Source organism: Xiphias gladius, chromosome 15, assembly GCF_016859285.1.
Source record: "Xiphias gladius isolate SHS-SW01 ecotype Sanya breed wild chromosome 15, ASM1685928v1, whole genome shotgun sequence".
Lineage (NCBI taxonomy): Eukaryota > Metazoa > Chordata > Actinopteri > Istiophoriformes > Xiphiidae > Xiphias > Xiphias gladius.
This window is the reverse complement of record NC_053414.1, coordinates 14032981-14053712: the sequence shown is the minus strand read 5'-3', so window position 1 is coordinate 14053712 and position 20732 is coordinate 14032981. Positions and strand designations below refer to the sequence as shown.

The 20732-nt window shown below is 38.5% G+C and overlaps 1 protein-coding gene across 4 annotated transcripts in view; it reads left to right on the top strand.

Moving 5' to 3' along the window:
- The window catches only part of gstcd (glutathione S-transferase, C-terminal domain containing), a 50475-nt gene that overhangs the window by 23689 nt on the left and 6054 nt on the right, over positions 1 to 20732 (top strand). For all 4 annotated transcript variants that reach the window (XM_040145904.1, XM_040145903.1, XM_040145901.1 and 1 more), the window contains 5 exons: positions 8496 to 8611; positions 8964 to 9008; positions 9365 to 9493; positions 14565 to 14698; positions 18455 to 18485. In XM_040145904.1, the coding sequence (XP_040001838.1) occupies positions 8496 to 8611; positions 8964 to 9008; positions 9365 to 9493; positions 14565 to 14698; positions 18455 to 18485 (455 nt within the window). The remainder of the gene's footprint in view (positions 1 to 8495; positions 8612 to 8963; positions 9009 to 9364; positions 9494 to 14564; positions 14699 to 18454; positions 18486 to 20732) is intronic.

Sequence of the window (20732 nt, the reverse complement as noted above, 5' to 3'; positions counted from 1 at the left end):
TGGCTCCTATTGTGCAACAGCTGTCTACTTTCCCCTCCAATTTCCCTGATCATACTTACACATCTCTATGAGCAGCAGCTACATGTGCACACGCCAACAAACTACACAGAACTGATAGAAAACTTAAACAAGGACTTGTGGTTAAAGACTTTGTGCTCGTAGGGAGGATTGCTTGGCTTGTTCTGTGTTGTTTTAAAGATATTCAAAGAATGCATTGAGAAAACGTTCTACTTAAAATCGAGAGCTCTTGCATGTGTTCTGACAGGCTATAGCAAACGTGTAATTAGCTGTGTAATTAGAGTTTTAATTCGCTAAGTATCAAATGTTTTACATGAACAAAACATCTAGAATATTTCTATTAGTTACAATGGTGCAGTTGTATAAACCATGACCCCTTGGACTTCACTTAATGTAACCATCACAAAGTGATCATCAAGTCATTAATGAAGTATTTGAACAAGACACAGGATATTTTGGTGATACTTTCATACCGTGCAGAAACGTTCTCCTTAATGTCAAGAAACTCAGGATTTTAAGAGGTCATGTTTTCCTGCTCTCCTAAGCCGGTGCCCTATTATGTACCATGTTGTTAAGCCTGTAGCTTTCCCTGCGTATTCTTATGTCAGAATCTTGGTAATCCACTTTACTTTTGTTACTGAGCTCCACACTGTTTGTTTATTAGGTGGTCAGAAGCACTATTTACAGTGCTCAGTTTACTCCTGCAGAACCCAGGTGCGATGCAATTCACAGCACTTTGCATTCTTTGCACTCAGTCACATAAAGGAAATACAGGATCCTCTCTCACACCAGGCAGTTTAACAGGAGTCACGGTTGAAATAGTCAGCCTTTTGTTGGCATGGCACATTCACATACCTGGACCAGTAGTGGATTAGTCAATGAACGGATTTGATATCATTCAGTAGTTACAACAACACTGGTTGATTTTATGACACACACACTGCATTGTTCTGAGCAACTGCCGAGACAAAAAAAACATTGTTATTGTTCCTCAGAAGGACTAAGACAGACAACCTGATCCTGTCTGAACTGACTCACTTGTACATTCATGACTACCTGAGCAGTATCCAGGCATTCAGACATGATACATATCAGAGGAGCTGCTGAAAGTCAGGCTGAGTAGTTAATGATCCACCACACCTTGCTGTATCTATTTCACTTCACACAACACTTACACATATTGTTTGCCCCTGTGTATACATGAACAGTTAGATCAGGAGTGCTTGGATACGGCCTGATTGCACACGACCCATGTGCACATGCACATCATGCCATTAATACTGACACATACACTAAGATCTATGGATCTGAATGCAAAGGTTTACACTTAAGAGCGGTCCAGTATTGCTTACTTCAGATGGAATGTCTCCCTTCTCGCTAGTGACACTTTTCAGAGTTTCTCCAGGATTTATTGACCGGTGCTTTTGCTTATTTGCTTTCATTAAATTGGTTGTGAGGTGTGAAAACCGAACTAATAAAAAAATCATTACGGTTGCCTTCTCCTGGAGGAGTATAAACATTGCCACGCCAAAGGATGAAACAGTGTTGCCCCGAACATTTGTGTATTTTATGCAATACTCAGCAGTATTCCATATCAGCCCATAATAAGATGATGATTATAAAATGACAAGCTATTGTGCGGCAGCGGTTTTGGGTAAAGACTATTTGAAGATGTAAAACAGACATACCATGTTTAATATCTTTTGAATATATATTGACATTAAAATAAAAATACATTTTTTTATAAAAGCACATTAACCAACACAACAGGAGTTAATGAGCATGTAAAATACAATAAAATAATGAAATCATTCATTGTACTACTTAGTCATATACTCACATATTCTTGGAAGCAGTCAGTTTTAGAAACATGTACAGTAAAGTTTCTCGGTAATGTGTTTTCAAATCTGTCCTTTTAGGGCTCACCATTTTCTAACGTGACGTCCTGTGACACCATATGTTTTGGTCGTTGCCCCAAACATATGGTGTCTCCACTGTCTGGGACATTTCTGTGGTAAACACATCTGGAGATGCTTTCCTTCCAAAAGCAGCAAAACACGTAACGTGAGCCAGCAGATGACTTCTGTAAGTTGCTGGGCACTTTTGGGGCCGTGTAACTTTGGTGTACACACTTTAGGTGAATATATGGAAATTTTCTAGCCTAAAATTAAGGCTAGAAATAATCTACATAACAGTACACTGATAAAGTAACAGGCTTACTCTGTCAACAAGAGCTGGTACATTCTCTTTTCATAGAGAGCATGTAAATTGTTTTCAGATATAATTATATAACAATTCCCCTCTTTCTAATGTGGTTTTCAGAAAGGAACCATTTCCTATATGTATTTTGCCTAGTATGGAAATAACTACAGTTAGCCATACTTTTTCAAAACAAATATAAAATGAAAACACTGTAACTGAAAATACTGAAACTTTATCTAAACCTGGATCTCCAACCAGCTCTCCTCATGTTTGCTCTTCAAACCAGCATGTCCGCTGAGAGATGTTAGCTTTTGGATCCTGCGGAGCCCAAACAGAGGCCCCCCTGTGCCACAGCGGTGTGTTTGCGTTCTAATCTGTGTGATGGACCTGCTTGATAAGGCCGTGGGGTAAGGAAGAGAACAGGGCTCTCTGCCAGCAGCAGCAGAGGTAGGCACCTTTTCACAGTAGACGACACACAGGCTAATGGATCCTCAGTCTCCCCCAGTGAGCAGCCACAGTATGTTTTCTTCTGAGTGAGCACTGGGATATATCAACCCGCTTGAAAATTAGAAAAATTGTTTCCTTGGTATCAAGATGATTATTGGTTCTTTCATCTCCGGCTTTGTGCCAGTAGTTGGGATGCGGGTGGGATGGTGTCAATGCACTTGTTCATAAACACCACCAGTATATTCTGTTTTCGGCTCATATTAGCCTGTGAAAGGAGGTTAAACAGAAAAGTCTTTGAGCAGAAAACACCTGAGCCCCATCAGATTCCAACCAAAGGGACATATCAGCAGAATATAGAGGTCAAGGAAACCTAACCCGGAAAAAGGAAGTAATTACATTTTCATTCAGTCGAATCTAAAAATCCAAAGAATATTGTAATTATGTTATGCATTTATTTTTCATCATTTTTTTTTTTAACTCTTAGAACAAGAAACACATCTGTCATCTGTCTGATAATTGCACTTGTTCCCATTGCAGTTTCCCTTGTGTCAGGTTTTGTTCAGAAATTAGTATCTTCAGAAAAAACATAAACAGGCAGATAGCTGCACTGCTATCAAGTAAATTACACTTGATTCTGATTCTTTTTTTTGGTTCTCCTTGTTGTAAGAAAAATAAGACCTTATTATGCAATCAAAGTTGGCCAAAGATTGTATTTTCCTTTGCAAGTGTGTTCAAATTGTTTCTCTAATACAATTAGAGAATTATACTCCGTGATTCCAAGTTTCAGTTTGAAAGGAGTCTTTTAATCCAGTTATTTATAGCCTTTAATTTCCTGTAACATCGTCTCAGACATATAGCTTTACTTGATGTATTCTTAATCTTCACTCATTCAGTGATAATTCATGTATGTTTATTTGCATTTTTATATATAGAGAATTATAGTGTAATGCTAAAAAAAGACAGTGCCTGACTAATTGCTAAAACAATGGCGCTCATCCTCAGTCTTGTACATACTATGTGATGTGAATGATGACAGAGAAGGAGAGTTCAGTTAATGTCCATCTGTCAGCGACTCTTCTTGGTAGTGGATCGTTTTGCCCTGGCTAGATGACAGTTGCAGTCAGTTTCTGTCATACTTGTGATTGCTGTGGCTGCTTATATTGGCTGGAAGACAGCAGATCTAGTTGGCATGCATGAGAAAAGAAGTGCAAAAAAATTACCGTGGAGATTTGCCCCTCTCTTTCATAGCTCTCTGTGAATTACAGGGTCTGTGATTGTTTTTTCTCTCGTAAGTTGGGATAAAACTTTTGAGGTTTCCATGTCAAAATCGTGGTGTTATGTTTTATTCTCCTGAGCCTCATTCTGATGCAGTGGTTGTATTCACTGTCATTGAGGCTAATGCTAGCTGTCACATGATAGCTTATTCTTAAGCTGGCAACTTCGGCATCATGTTGTCATGTAATGATTTTGTTTATTGAATAGGGAGACCATCCTAGCTTCAAGCCCTGCATTGATACCTATGTTTCCTGCTGTCTAATACATGCACGGTGATAAGTGTGACGGAGAGACATTACAGCTGCGGTAAATTTATCTAATACTTGAAGGGTAACAGTGGTGACAGGGCTTCCTGTAGATGGTCAAAAAGAAGGTTCACATACACGCTGGCAACACAGGCCAATGATGGTCGGTCCATCCATCCTTCCATCCACTCACTCACTTGTCCTGGTCAAGGCTGTGGCGGCAACAGAGAGGCTGACCTCAGTTGCACTCCTGGAAAAAAGGAAACATGCCTATTTGTCAGATACTTTCTCCGTCTCTTCCTGGGGATCCCAAGCAGGACACCATCTGAGCGATTTTTACCTTTCAGTGTGTCCTTGGTGTCCCTGCCAGTTGCTTGTGTCTCGAACACCTCTGACAGGTCATGAGGCATTCTTACTAGAGTTTGTGCCCTGTCTCAGACCACTAATTAATGCTATCTTTCTAGCCACACTTGCCATACTAACCATACTGTAGTCGCTGTGTATGGATATTGTAGGAATAAGTGATAAAAATGTTGACTTTGACTATTCAAAAACCTTTTAATTGAACATATTCCATGGTTTCACAGAATCATCCGGTATCAGCATTCTGCCAGGCAAGTGGATTGCAAATCAGTGCCGAGTTGTTCCTGAAAGACAAATGAGGATGTCCCATGATGCCCCTGGGCTTGCCTACAAGTTGTATCTGCACCCCTCTGAGCAAAGAAGCAATGTAGGACCATAACCTTTGGAGCTCATTACGCGGCAGCACTGCTTGATAGAGAATGGGCAGGGTCAAGAGGTACTTCTCCTATGGAACTGGATACATCTCTATACACCAGATCAAACTGAGAGGTGAACGAAGCAAGTTCACATGTACCAGCGTCCATATGACCCATCTTTTAGTGATTGGAAAAAAAAGTGACATACCCAGAATAATTGTCTCTACCTTAGAGTGTAATACAGTGAAATACTGATACCTTTTATCGGTACTACTACTGATATTAAGCATCATTTTTCAGCAGTGGCACAAGTGACAGCCAATGAAGATTAATATATTAATTAAGTATTGAATATTTAACAGCCTCACAGTTTACACACACTTTCAGCTGTGTTAAGGCAGAAAGAGAGGACTAAATGAAACCTTCAATGAGGTTGCAAGTTGAGGGGGAAATTCTCTTTGGGGATTGATATGGTCAGTCATTCTGATTTTGATAAAACTATATTTCAATGTTAAAACTATGTAATAATTATAAGCATTTGTATCTTTGATTAGCAGCTGTAATAGCGGGGCTGGTATTGTTTTCACTTTGTGTGTTTGTGTGTGTGTCATCGTGGCAAAATGTGGTCCTGGAGACACCTACTACCACAGGGGCAGTTTTGAATACTTTGGCAGGTGTCTGTCTGTCTGTACATTGGTTTTAAGTCGTAGAGCACTGTATCCCAGTTTCAATCATTCTCCTCCTCTCTAAGACATCAGGTAAAACTACAGACAGTCTTGGCGATGGGATCACACCAGGCGCGACTCTTGTCAATAATGCAGTAATGACTACTGAGTACTCATGGGGTCGGAACATCGACATCACGTCTGGCGTGATTCCATCGCAAGACGGTCTCTGGTTAAGATACTGATTTTTCTCCCTTTCCCTTTTCTCCCAAAGCACTTACCAAAATAAAGAGAAAATAAATAAAACTTTTTTCCTCTAATGTGTCTACTACAAATTCATAGTGTATGACATTTTTTGAAGACTCACTTTATACCTTAAAGTCCACTTTATAGGTGAACCATTTGAAATCCAAGGAAAATATGACGAAACTATTCTCATGTTATTTGTGTCATTAAACTTATATAGGAATATTTAGTATTCTCTACAGTGTGTTCTCTCTCTTGTGTTTCTTTTCACATCTTTTGACCTCTACTCTGTGTGACATATACTCTATGATGTTCATCAAATATTGTTCGAATTTGATGCAATTACAGTGACCCAGCACATGAACTTTAAAGATCTCTCTCAGACTTACTCTTTTCCCTCAACCCACATTAAAAAAGTGAGACTGAAAACAAAGGCAGAAGTCGACTGGCATGTGTATAGCTCCTCTGCTGCCACCCACTCAGTTCTACGTAGCTTATGGGTTTGACCGTAAGCTGTGTGGTCAACACAGCTTTCATCAAAGAAAGTCCCGTTTGAGTAGAAATACAGAAAATCAAACATACACAGACAAACACAGACTGTAAAATCAATTTATACACTTTTTTTATACATGGAACACACAACTTTTTGCACTTCAGTTTTTGTTTTGTTTTGTGTAACTGACCTCAGTCCCTTTCTGCACTCAGCAGATATTTAAAAATTTAAGGATGTGTCTGATACATTTGTGCAACCTTTTGTAAACACCTTTGACTGGCCCAACACACATTCTTGCCTTTGAAGCATAAAACAGGATTTGTACATCCTCGCTCACAAATGCGTCAACAACAAATCAAAGTTTACAGTGAAAGTTTGGGAATCGGGATATTTAGCAAAACACTAAGTTTAAGGCATTTCCTAGATTGGGTATTGGGCAAAACCTTCTATTTTTTCAAGTGGCCATAATCAGTATTTTTACAAACAATGGATCATATGACTGCTTGTATATGAAAGTGGCCACTTGTAGAGATGAACTCACTTATGCGACTCTGCAGTTCCCCACAGCTCTAGAGAGCGTTTTAACGTCTTTCAGCTGATTCTTTTGATTTTCAGGCCCACAACCCTTCTTTTTCGGTTTAATCTCACCACTCTCATAGCGTTTCCAGCTGCTGCAGACAGCTGATTTCAGCAAGAAAGCTCTACAAACGCTACCTGTCCAGCACCAAATAACAGACAGTGAACATAATGAAGCATTTAGCAGCTAAAGAGACAGATATTCTCCTCCGGAGTTGGTGGAGACCATAACAGAGCTAAAAATAGAGGGAATTTGGGACTTACTTTAGTCAGGTTGCCGGAAACACGATTCCAAATGAATGCTAATGTTGCTCTGTATCTGCTAAATGTGTTAATATCCAAGGTTTTGCTAACAAGTTTGCCATATCAACTACATTAGGTAATAATATGTGAGTGTTGCACCCAAGTGGTTAAAATGTCAGTTTTCGCATGTTTAGTGTGTTCGACATCACATGAGAAGTTTGAGTCCTATGTGGATAACCTACACTGTTTCTCTGTCTGGTTATTATATTTTTCCATACTAAGCCTTTCTATTTCTGCCCTGTTGAATTTGATCACCCACTGCATTGCAATTAGCAATTAAAATCTACATATGTTCAGATGAATCAAAACGCCTCTATACTAAGCCTCTCCAGAGCTGTGGATTCATAGAAGTGCCTGGACCTGTGTGAATTACTCATCCAAAAGAAGAGCACAGTCTTGTCAATACCCTCCCACTGTTTCTCTCCATTTCAGTTCATCCCTCACTTCCTTCATTGTGCTTTCCCTGCAACTGGGATCAGCTCAATAACAACCAGTGTGAGCAGCTGAATGAAATTTCCTATTAGTGTCTCTGGAATGAAAAGTTTCTTCCGCTGTCTATCCTCCCCCATTGTCGTATACAGAGCAAGAAAGTATATTTTAGTATTTTTCTGATATTCCAGCTGTGTGGATATGAGGGTGTGACTCTGGAGTAATTGAAACACTCGTCACTCTAGATTTATGGACAAGAGAGGGTTTCGGCAAAGCGTGTCAACAGCTCAGTGCCAATGTGGCGTGCTAGAAGATGGGAGAGGAAAACGCAGGAGACTGAAATGTGCTTTGAGTTAATGGGGTACATACTGCTCGCACAGCAAGAGAAAGTTGTGTTGCAAACAAGGAGGATGCACAATTTTGTCTCAGAGGCTTGCTTTTGAGGATGTTAAAAGATTGTTTGGCTGGAAACTTGCTGATGAGAGAGTGGACGCCTTTTCATCATTGTGCTATAGCCAATACCTGAAATGTTTGTTTGTAAATCAAAAGATGAGCAGTTGGAGGGGTGTGGGGAGATGGTGTGGGGGCATGGAAGGGAAGACATTAGAGTAATGAAAAATCTGTAGTGTGATTTTTAACATGTATTCTGACATCTTTTTTAAGCCAAAGCAGGGTGAATTGTAATGAGTCAGTATTGAGTGGAACCAACAAAGCTTCAAAACAGGCTTTTAAAATTATAATGATTTTCCATTTATGTTTGTTTACGTATGTATGTTTATGTATGTTTTCCCTCAATCGAGTTATCAGAGGAACTGCCTGTAAAAACTTGTTGCTTTTTCCACTTTATGCTCAGATGACAACTTGTGCTCTTTTGCAGGGAAAATGTCAAATATCCGTGCAGTCAGGAAGAGGCAACAGCTGAATAACTTGGTTGCCATGGTTACAGAGCTAGCCAGGCCAGGTTACACCATTGTGGATTTCTGCAGTGGAACGGTACGTGTACTCATCCATCAGTCCAGCTTTTTCATGTATATTTATCACTGCACCTGACCTTGGGTACATTAGACTGCTGCTCCATTAGCAGCCATCTGAAAGGAACTAGTTCTCATAGTTTTCTTTACTCTTTAAATGCATTTTGTTTTTGGCTGGTGTACACAGGCAGACTAATAATTACACTCATGAAAATGTATGCTCAGAGCAGTAGCCCTGCATGGCGAAATGGTTCAGCACTTGTTTGGAAAGGGCAGCACTAATCATAACTGTATTGATGCCCTCCTTGATGTGTGCCATTTTCCTTGTTGTGCATTTTCATTTCTTCTTTATTTTTCTCTGTGCTGTCTTTTAGGGCCATGTAGGGATTGTGTTGGCTCACACTCTTCCCGATTGCCAGGTAACGTGTGTCTATTTGTGCAGATGTGTGTGTTTAATCAAAAGACTAAAAGATGAATAGATAAACCGATAGATCAACCGATGATGATGAATTGATTATTTTTAATCATTAAATGCATGCTTGCAATACTCCTGTATTGTGTCTGTGGTCTTTATGTTTTGTCCTGTTGTTCTATTTATTATCCAAGAATAGGCCTCCTTTAATTTTATTCACACTTTTATTGTTTTTTTCCTACGTCGATCTTGAACTATGTATGCGCTTGCCATACATTTTAATTTTATTATAGCTCATCCCAGGTCATCTGAAGAAGTAGCAATCACATGCTGCTCTTTGAGTTTTTTAAGTTTTTATTCAAGGTCATCCTCATAGAGAACAAAGAAGAGTCCTTGGTGAGGGCCCAGTGTCGCAGTGCAGAGATCGGTCTGAAAAACATCGGCTTCATTCAGGCCAATTTGGATTACTTCACAGGACCTTTTCATATTGGGGTGAGCATAGCAAGTAACTCTGTACAAGGAAATGTGCCTTTGCATCAATTTTGTCTCCATCTGTTGTTTGATGATTCATAGAATCTGTAGACAACATGGTAACCATTTCATGTGACTTAGCAATTGAAGACTTAACTAATTTGTGAATAACTGAAGCTAAAGTATTGTAAGTAAATGCAAAGTAAAATTTGTTTTAAAAAGTCTCTGATTGCAAAAGTCACCATGTTTAATGTAACGGTAGTTATAATATTATCTGTACTATACCATATTTTCATTACGTTTGTAACTGCTATAATACAGAAGCTGTAGTTCGGCAATATTTGTAGCACTTATTTAATTTCCTTTGTCTTGATTTGATTTGCATTTTTTTTAAAACTAATCATAATCCAACTTTCAAATTTCACACGTTTTAAGCAAATCAAATTACTTTTTCCGCTAACAGAATTGTCTGCTAACAGAATTGTCTGCTAACAGAACAATTAAAAAATAGGGAAAATGGAATTAGCAATCTTAAGGCAAAATGATGGCTTTTGTGCATGAAAACACAGAGAATCAGACTGGTGTAGTCCCACTGCCATCTTATTGAGCTACATTGCAAAGAAAATATGCTTCCATCTGCAATTCCAAGACATGAAGAAATTAATTTATTAGACTGCATTAAAATTCATTAACAGTTCTATCACCAGAGGAATTATCCAATTCCATATACTATAATGTATGTAAGATGTTAGCCCGATGTTTGAAAGTATTGCTGTGAAAACAGTTGCCATCATTTGGCTTTTATATCAATTTTTGTGAAGCGTATGCATATATACAGTCGACTGACTTTTTGACAGTGAGGCATAACACGACCTTTTGGTTCGGAAGTTAAAATATTAATATATATAATAATAATAATTAAGCCAATAACCCAGTGGCTCTAATTTCTGATGAAGGATTGAAACACCTTCGATTAACACTCCATAAACAATGTGCGACTTCCTACTCTGCCACAATCACAACTTTACTGCAAGGTGTCTGAACACTGTATTTTTAGTCTTGAAAAATTTATATATTTCAGAGAAGACACAGCCAGACATCACATGGAGAGACATGTCATTCCTTCATCTTTTTCCAGAAACTGCAAATGCCAACGTGTAATTATTTTTGTCAGAGTAACTAAGATGGCTTTTCATTTCCCAAAGTGGAGCTCTTAATCAAATCCTTTTAGTGGTCTGCACTTCAGTTAAGCAGTGTATGATACTGTCCCCTCTTTAATTATTGGAGAGCCAAAAGGTAGGACAAAGGTAATGTCAACTTAAAAGGATCTCTTGAATGAGGAATATTAATAATTTGCTTTCCTTTGTTTGTTCTTGTTTACTGTACAAATCTTCTGCCCAAACATGCTTTTGGTTTCCTTCCAAAAACATTTTGCCAGGATCTTAAGAGTTATGCTCTTATTAAAGGTTTACCAGTCATCTTTAGAAAGGGGAGTGTAATCTTTGGAAAGTCTTAGTAATAAATGTAAAAATGGCTGCCAGCCATTCCAAGTTTTATGCAAGCACCTCGGCTTTGTCAGCTTTTTACATCTTAATTCATTACACAGTTGTTTAATTCTGCACAGATACCTATGACAACAGAATACATATTTTACTAGCTTTCCAATTCATGCTAAATTGGGCTAACACAAACTAAAATTCAGCTCTGGGTAGCACTCCAGCTGCAAATCGGAACCCTTTCTGGTCCTATTCAAAACACCCACCTCCATCTACAGAGCTCTTGACTTCTCAAACAGATAATTACTATCAATTTAGAGCAAATAGGTCCTTAACTGTGGTTGTATATGGGTTTTTTGAATCCGGCTCTGTCACACAAAAACAACTTGGGATTAAAAAAAAAACAAAAAACTAACCCCCCTCTAACCCTTCGTAGACTCTAAATTTCTATTCCCACACATGCATCTTTTCGCTTTCCTATAGAACCCCGGCAATCATCACTCTTGATCACTGTCGTTATTTATGTGTCTCAGGTCAGTGTCTTAGCCCAGTTCCAGAAAAACCAACTGCTCTTGTAGCCTTACTTTAACTCTCTCTGGGAAAAACGAGAATATATATGTACGTGCTGTAATTAGAAGTAGCTGTTGTTCCAGTATTGCCACTCCACTGAGACCTGTTCCACTTGGCAATAAACAAAGAGTACAGATTATCCTTCTCTACAATATCTGGGTTTTTTTTTTTTTTTTAACATATTTCAGATATTTCCACATGAAGTAGACAGTCATCACACTGATTTTAATCCTGTCATGTATTATACGTGGTCCCATTATTACCATGACACGGTCATTGAATCAGGCTAATTAAGTTGAGGTGTCCCTATTCTTGGGGACACCTTAACAGTGTCTACTATTCCTGTCTATAGTTGCCTGACCCAGGTATTAGACTGGTTTCAGAACCAGTCTGTCTTATTTTCCCTAACATTGAGCCTACAGAACTTGGAGGCAGGAAATAATGTGGAGCTTGAAGTTGATTTTGATTTTTATTAGATCCCGGTCCATTATTGGTTCTGCTTGAGGGTCTGATTGTTAACAATAAATCCTTCCTGTTGACTTCTTTATGTCGCGGGAAGAAAATTGTACTTTCTGTTATTGCATTAAGACTTATGTAGAAATGGGCATTGATCAATTCCAATAAGGCTTTATCAGGTGTAATTCCAATACTGATTTAAGGAGTCCAGTTTTTCTTTCTTGTTTTTTTTTTTTTTTTAACTCTTCAAGATTGAGTCTTTTAATCTCCAGTAAAATTTGGTATCGCATCCACCTTTGAAATGCAAACAATGCTTTGATTATATGTAATCACATTTATTCTAGTCTTTTCCACTCAAATACACATGCACATATTTGTATGGCCATACAAACACAATTCAGGCACACACATTATAGATACAATACAGGACAGCTCAATTGTTTAGGTTCTGCTGAGATAAAGTTTTTGGATATGATGCATGTTGTTGGGTAATATCAAGTTCCATATAACAAAGTCAGTGCAATAAACAAAACTGAACTTTGAAAAATCCAACACAGCAAAGAAAAGCCACCAGAGCTTTCAAAAATGGTTGCATCACTCTCCTCTGCAACAGTATGGAGCTGCAGACGAGTGTGATGTTGATTGAGTAGAGTATTAATAGGCTGTACCACAGGAACTTGTTCTGTCTCAGGCCCCTATAGGACAGCAGAGGGATGTAATTACTGGAATAAGACTGAATAATGAAGCCTTGTAATTTCTGAGATGTGATTATTGAGAGAGATATACAGATTGAAACAGCTTTTCTGCTCCCCACAAGACACATTTATTTAAAAAAGAAAAAACAACGTAGTTTTATTAAAGCTTTAGGCTCTTCCGTTGTTTCATATTCATTTATGATTTCATCTTCCAGCTAAATCTTTGTGCAGAGGCAAACTTAGTATGTCATGTTAGAAATACTGTACTATATGTCTGTAAGATGGCTTTAAATCAGCCTGGCATACATTTTCTTCTTCCATTTTGCATTTTTATTTAGTAACACAAAAAATAAAAAAATATTCTTAACAATGATGCTGTATACATTAAGGATTGGAAATGCATGTTGTCATCACAACATATCAGAATGTGTTTTAGTGTTGTGTGTTGTGTGCATTTGATTTGGTTGAGTGGTTTTGTGTTTATGTTAAATCAAGGCTAAAGGTTATAAAATGTAATTAGGATTTTCCACAGCATGACTAATGTACTACATTAAGTAGCTGGGTAAGAGTGATGGTGTAACTTTGTTAATTATTTTTGCTTTGGATGTGGGGGATGTAAAATCATGCATTATTTGATAGCAACTCCTCCTCCTAATCAGCAGTCTGAAACATGCTGTTGAAAGAATATAAGACTTTTCCCCTGATGCCATGAATACATGCAGGAGAGAAAATCAGGTGTCAGATGCAAGGCTAAGCAGGTAATTGATGCTAATTCCCCAATTTTTACTTTCTGGTTATTCTTTCAAGTGTAGTCTCTCCTTGTATAACTTCACATTTAAATAAATTAATTATTAAATCTTTCTGTAGAGGAATAAATTATTCTTTTGCTGCTGAACTTTCACAGGCCAAAGACATCATATTTGCATGTGGAGCGCTTCACACAGATGAGAAAACTTATTTCCAAGTACAGACTGTGAAATTACACATAAGAATTTTCAGTGTACACCTTTGGTCTCTTGTGTAGTTGTGAACTGAATGATTGCTGCTACAGGGCAACTTCCAGGGAGAGCTTATTTACATCTGAGTGGGTTTGGCCGTGTTTAGAGTGTCTCTATCTGCGCTAATCTTGGGAGCCTCAGCCAATCTTGGCTTAGTCCTGTCCTGACCGGCTCTGAACTTCTGCTCTGTGGCACCGTTGTCAAGGCAACGTGCAGTGGATTCAGACTCAGGGACGCCAAGATGACAACTTCTTGGAAAAGGAGAATAGAAATTTGAGGTTTCTACTTGAGTTAGATGGGGTTAATTTCAGTGACACTGAAAAGCTATTTTCACATCAGACTGTTAATGCATTTTATTTGGACTATTAACAGAGAACCTATTTAGCTAATGTATGTTTGAGAGGAAAATCATCTGTTTTACCACTGTACTTTATATAATAAACCTTTTGTCTTTGAAGAGACATAATGTATTTTTGCAGATGGACCTTGAAAGAGAGATGGCTGGAATACAGACAGGCTATAATATTGGGTCTTCTAGTCCCTTTCCACTTTCCAGTATATAAGCACACCATTACTAATGCATAGCTGGGTGTTCATCACCACAGTTACCATTCAATGGGAATTCGTGCCTCTGCTTCAAAAGCACTAATACATTTTCTTTGCTCTAACTCCCCAAGTCTGCACCTTTGAGAGCATAGCTGGCCTTCATAGCAGCAGCCATTATGAAGTAATCAATGAGACTGAGTGCATGTACTCAAGTGCTCTGAGTTTTGGTCTTTCTGTTGGACAAAGAAGGTTTTCAGCAAAGCTTGGGTTTTGTTGGTGAAAGCAGGTCGTTTTTTTTTTTCTTTTTCTTTTCGTCTGTTTGCTTCTACAGGTGGCGCTCCATGCATGTGGCGTTGCAACAGACATGGTGATGGAGCATTGCCTCAAGTCAGGAGCTGCCTTTGTCATCAGTCCCTGTTGCTACGGCTTCATCCAGAACGCAGTCAAGTTCACCTTCCCCAAGAGGTTTGTACCTGCACGCCAAACTTCACTCCAGTGTCACCTCTCTAGGTTTCTTCCTTTTAAAATAATGTTTCTGACCTGGTAGTTGTCTTGTTAGATCACTGCTTGTATCGGTGCTTCTCACCTCTCCCATTCTCTTAGTTATTTTTTTTTTTTAGTTTCTCTTTAGTGCTCTCACTCTCAATCATTGTCCCACTCATTTTGTCGCTCTCTCTCACGCATATACACACAATCTATATATTGTCGCTACTTTCTGTTCACCTCCTGTCTCTTATCATCACAACTAACAGTATGAGGCAGCAGTGTCGCATTGCCTCCACAACAGGGTCCACCCCTCACCTTTTTAAGCTCAGCCCTGTTCTATCTGCAACACAGAATAGGGCTTTCTATGTAGAGGCTGTAATGGATGTTACAGACTGACTTGAAAATCCAGTTGAAGGTACAGACAAGAGATGCTACTCTTATTGGAATTACATTATCACACAAAGTCTTACAGAGAATTAACCACTTCATTTTCAGTCCTAGTTATATTGTAAGCTAAAAAATGATGCTGTTTGAATAGAGATGGAAGAAAAAAAAACAACAGCATAGAGGGAAAGGTGGAAAGACAGGCTGTACTTTAATGGTGTTGAGCATGTTGCTATAGCAGCCCTTTGTTGACTCATAGTACCATAATGGCTTAAGAACCATTACGAGGTAGCATGTCACTAAAACAACTGAGATCCTGAAGGCTACAAAACACAGCTGTCGTGTAGGATTGCTGTCGTAGCAACTGAGAGACTGTGATCAATAGCAAGTTAAGGATGAGATACATGTTGTATTTGTTGGGCTGATTATAGCCATGGTTTTGGCATTAAGACTGACTGGACCAAGTTGGGCCAAGTCTTTTCCAGCTTGGCCGTTTGTGGTGATACCATCATACAGGGTGTGGTGATTAAGGATTTTACAAATGTTTTTTCTGATGTAGTTGCTTCCCATTGTTCTCTTTATGGTTATTTTAACCATGACTGGAAACATCACAGAGTACAAGATTTTTATTTATTTATTTTTTTAACTGTACAAAAATGCCAGGGAAACAGCAAAATGGTACTATGTGTCTGAGTGAAAATTATTTTAGAATTTAGTTATCAGTATTCATTGCAGAGTCACAGCTAGCCTAAAGTTGAGTTACCTCTGGCTCTCTCTGCGATCTCCTACTTTTTCTCTTTTCTCCATCCAGTATTCCATCCAAATGTAACATTTTCCCCATTTGCTTATTGGATGCCAGTGTTCTTTCAGGATTTCAAAGGTTTGCAACTCTGGTCACAGACTGACTGCCAGTGTGACAGTGTGTCAAGTGTTTTACTGTCATCCATTAAATGATTCTTTCTGTGACTAAAAAATCGTTTTTTTATAGGTTTCAATCAACTGAAAAGATACGCTGTAAATTTTTTGACAGTAGCAATAGTAGATTCTACCAGTGGGACGGTGACATTCTGTTTTCATGTGGTACATTCCAGCAGCATACTACAACCAGTATCAGCAGCGGTATCCCTATAAGGAATCGCCGCAAACGAGTGGGGACTGGTATATAGCAGTGGAAGTCAAATACCATTTTCATGTGCCACAAGCTGGTCGAACAGCAGTGACATACCACTTAAGATCGGCATAGGACACTTAAAAAAAAGTGGCACACCACCAGTGGTATGCAAGTATATGCCCATCAAAAGATGCATTCATGGATCATGATTTGTTTTAAAGCATCATGTTCATTTGAGTTACTTACATACTCTGTTACACCGCAATGAGACAAGGTTTTGCTTTCACTAGTTGCATCTTAATTATGATGCTGCTGCATTAATAGAAGTAAAATACTTGGCAAAATCTTTAGGCACTTAAAGGAAGAATTCTAAATGAGGATGCTTTCAAAAATCATGCCATTAATAGTTTTTTATTTATCAATTATCTTAATACAAAGTGCAGCAACCAGAAAAAACCTAAATCAAATCAGTATTTGGTGTGACCACCCTTTGCCTTTAAACAGCACCAGTTCTCCTCGGTACGCAAAAAGTTTTTCAAGGTACTTGGCAGGTAGGTTGGTCCAAGCATCTTGGAGAACTTATCACAGTTCCTCTGTGGATTTAGTCTCTCTCAGTGTCTTCTCTTCATGTGATCCCAAACTGACTCCATAATGTTGAGATCAGGGCTCTCTGGGGGCGAGACCATCTGTCGCAGGACTCCTTGTTCTTATTTTGCTGTAGATAGCTCTTTATGACGCTTCCCTGATAGTACCGCGCGATAGATAAGAATCTAAAAATCTTAAGGTACCTGAAACTCCTGCACAGCACTTCGTAATGGAATTATAGTGTATTAAAAGTTAGAGCTTCACATGCCTCAACCAGATTGCAGTGACCCAGTGAAAGATGAAAGAGCTTTTTCATACCACACTCATCAACACCCAGCAATGAATGCACACCACCTGTGCTATCTGCCAGTGAAATAGAAAAGATAAGCCATCAAATAAGTTGCACTCAGCATCAGCATATTATAAATAGCAGTGGCGTATGTCAATTAAAGTGGGTGTATGTCAGTGAGAAATGTATATGATAGTGAGAATGAGGGACATAGGGTTTATTATTGCCATAAGCCAGCAGAATGGCAGCGGCATACCAAAAAGCGACACCTGCCACAAAAACAGGAGTGTGATACCATCAGTGATCTCCGTGTTGCTGGCAGTTTAAAGAATCTTTATGCTCCTTTCGCCACAACTTGTAACCCAGCATAAAGCGTAGATATTGTTGCTGTGGTTACCAGGTCTTTAATATACTTACACACTTATGTAGAGCACTGGTTAAATAGTTGACTGTTACTATGTTTCAGGTGTTCTGACGTGAATTTGGGGACCCCGTCCAACAAATGAGGAATGATTCCTTTCTTTGTCCAATTACTTTTCTGCCTCCTAAATGAGGAACTATGCATAAAAATGGCTGTAATAAAGCCCATGAATTAAAGCTGAAAGTTTACACTTCAATCACATCTTGATGGCTTCATTTCAAATTCATTGTGGTGGTGTACAGAGGCAAAATTACAAACATTAGTTAATTTAAAATAAGTTTCTCCTTTCCTTACGTTTGCTAACTTGACATTTCACACCTTCTGACTCCTCATAAATTATTAAAGAATGACAAAAAGACTTTGCAGCTGTAATAGACAACAAGAAGCTGTGTTCCTGCAGGGCAGTATGTGTGAGGGGCCTACGCACCTGACTGTGTCAATTTTCATCTTGCTGCTTTTAGTGTTTTGCCCCTCAGGTCATGTTCCAGATAATCATGTGGATATTATGCAGGTGTAGACATTCCAGGCGGTTCACAGGTTTTTATGAGCTGTGAAACTAAACTGCCCATTTCATTAATGCCCTAACTACTCCAGTTAAACGTGGGTCTTCTTTCCATGTGACCTGAGTGGCTCCTAACCCCTGACCCTCTTCGTGTTGATTTTTAATTAGCTTCAACAATGATCTGACTATGTTTAACCATCACAAACAAACTGACTTTGTTCCCATGTAATAGCAAAAGCCTGTTTTTATAAAAGGTCCTCTTTTGCTGAAAGACAGTGGTTTGTTTTAGAGACAATGCATGTTGTTTGTGATTTTCCCTAAAATAACATCTCCACCTCAGACCTGAGCAAGTAATCAAATGACATACAAGTGTAGTAAATACATTTTACTCCAATGTCTTAATCACTGCACTTTTAACATCAAAATGTTTTCTGTTTTTACAGCAAAAGGTTCCAAGAAACCCTGACTTATAAGGTATGCTTTTAAATGTGATTAAATTCCTCTATTGCATATTAGTCATTTACACTGAGGCAAAGTATCAAGAATATTGAATTACAGCAATTCAGTTATTACAAGGATTGTGTTTAAGGTTCACCAAATGCACGCCAAAAGACGCCTTTGTGGGACATGACTTAATTTAAAACATCATATCCATTAGAGTCTTATATATTCTGCTACAACAAAATGAGACAGGTTTTTCTTCTCGCTAATTGCACCTCAGTTAAGATGCCGCTGCAGTAACAGAAGTGCAACTGAACCAGAGGCATTTAGTTTAGAAGTTATAGTTTCACATGTCTGGACCAGAGTGCAATGACCCACTGAAAGGTGAAAGTGCTTTTTCATGCCGCAATTGTCAACACCCAGCAAACACAGCAGCCAGACAAGATTCAGACATATGTTCAGACAACTGAGAAACTAATTGAGGAGCAGACACACACCTGGATTGGGTTGAAAAGGCTATTTGTAAATCCATTACTAAGTTTCTGAATTCCTTTCTAAATTCTTAGTAACTACTAGCTAGTTTCAAAGTAGTGGTTTGCTAAACCGTGTTGCACCATTAAAACTTGGTTGCTTGGAAACGTCAGTAGGGCAACTTCTATATGTAAACAGGAAGTATGAACTTTACATCACAATTGTAACATAACCTTTAAAAAAATCAAAGTTTTATGGGGGCAAAAAAAGTATCTTAAACTTTACTTCCAGTCCTTTGAAAAAGTAGGTATGACCTTGTTTTGTTTATAAATACGTGAAGAAATAATTGTGTTTCACAGAGGGAAATATCTGATTATGCTAGCAAAGCTACTGTAACCTACGTGTTACCTTATTTAGCAAAAGTTATTGGCATAGCATTGTATAATTTGAGGTATGAAAACGTATTTTTTTGAAATGTGACATAAAATCTTCCTAGTTATTTCACTATGAAACAGCATTTTATCATGTGTTGGGTCAGATTGGCCATATTCCATTATTATCTTTTACTCTTTGCACTAAACTGGTCCCACTGTTTTAGCAAGCCAACATTAGTGTTGTGAGTTGGTTCATTTGGCTATGTAACAATTACACACAGCAGTGAGCGTAAATATTTAGTAACAACTAATCTCTATGTAAGAACTTGTTTGTTTGGTGCAGCCCATTTTAATTTAGTGATGCATAAAGAGGACTTAATCTAGAGTTGTATTGTAAATAAGCTAAATTGACCTCAGTAAGAGCTGGCGCAAACGACTCATGGTGTAATTCAGAAGTACCAGAAATCTAAAAATATTCAAAAGTAGTTGACATGAATTTATTCTGTCTGGCGTGAGTAAGGTTTTTCTTCGCTTGTGTCTAGGATATTGCTTTCTTTGCTTTTTTTTTTTTTTTTTTTAATTAATTTATTTTATTTCTTTTATGGGACAATAAAAATAAAATTAATGAGATCTCTGATCTCATCACTGTCTTGGGAACAAAGATTCTTCAGGCAGTTACAAGAGGGAGGCTCACACCCTCCAGTCTTCAATCCCTTATCGCTCAGCACAGACACGACACTGTGCTCTGCGAGGGCCCATTCCATGATGATGTATGAGACCTGCCAGTGCCCCTGGGGAGAATCTGTGCAATATTTGCTGCAGGTCCTAGCCATAGCAACCTCGGGAGTTAACATGTCACAACATCAGACCACCTCTAACTTCTTTTCTTTTGTGCACTAAAGTAAACACATTCTTACAGATGGGGCTTGAGAGCCACAGAAGATTAGATATTATTTACAAGACACGGGGCAATTGTACTGTTCTGCGATACTGAGCTGTAATTTTTCTACTGTTTGTCCAAAAGCCCAGTGAGGACAAGAAATCACGATATTTTCTGTTTGGAAATAAGAAGCTAAATATGTTGCCACACAGCAGGAAAAATCTTCTATCTAAACCAGCAGACACATTATCTGCCATTTTAAACCTGAGCTCTGAATCTCCCCTGCCTCTCCCTATGGTTTTTACTTTGAACAACCGTGTCTGCTATTTGCCATTCATTTGGGCTTAGTATACAGAACCCCACTGTTTCCTGTGTCTCTGCTCCAAAACACCGGCTGGCACTTGCAGATATATAAGCTGCATGACATCATTTTATAGCAGGACCATAGTTTTCCTTCCTGAACTACAGTTGGTAAACAGAATGACAGCAAACTGACAAATGGAATAAAGGGATAATGGGAGACAGGGCTAATGGTGTGAGATATTGGTACTCAGC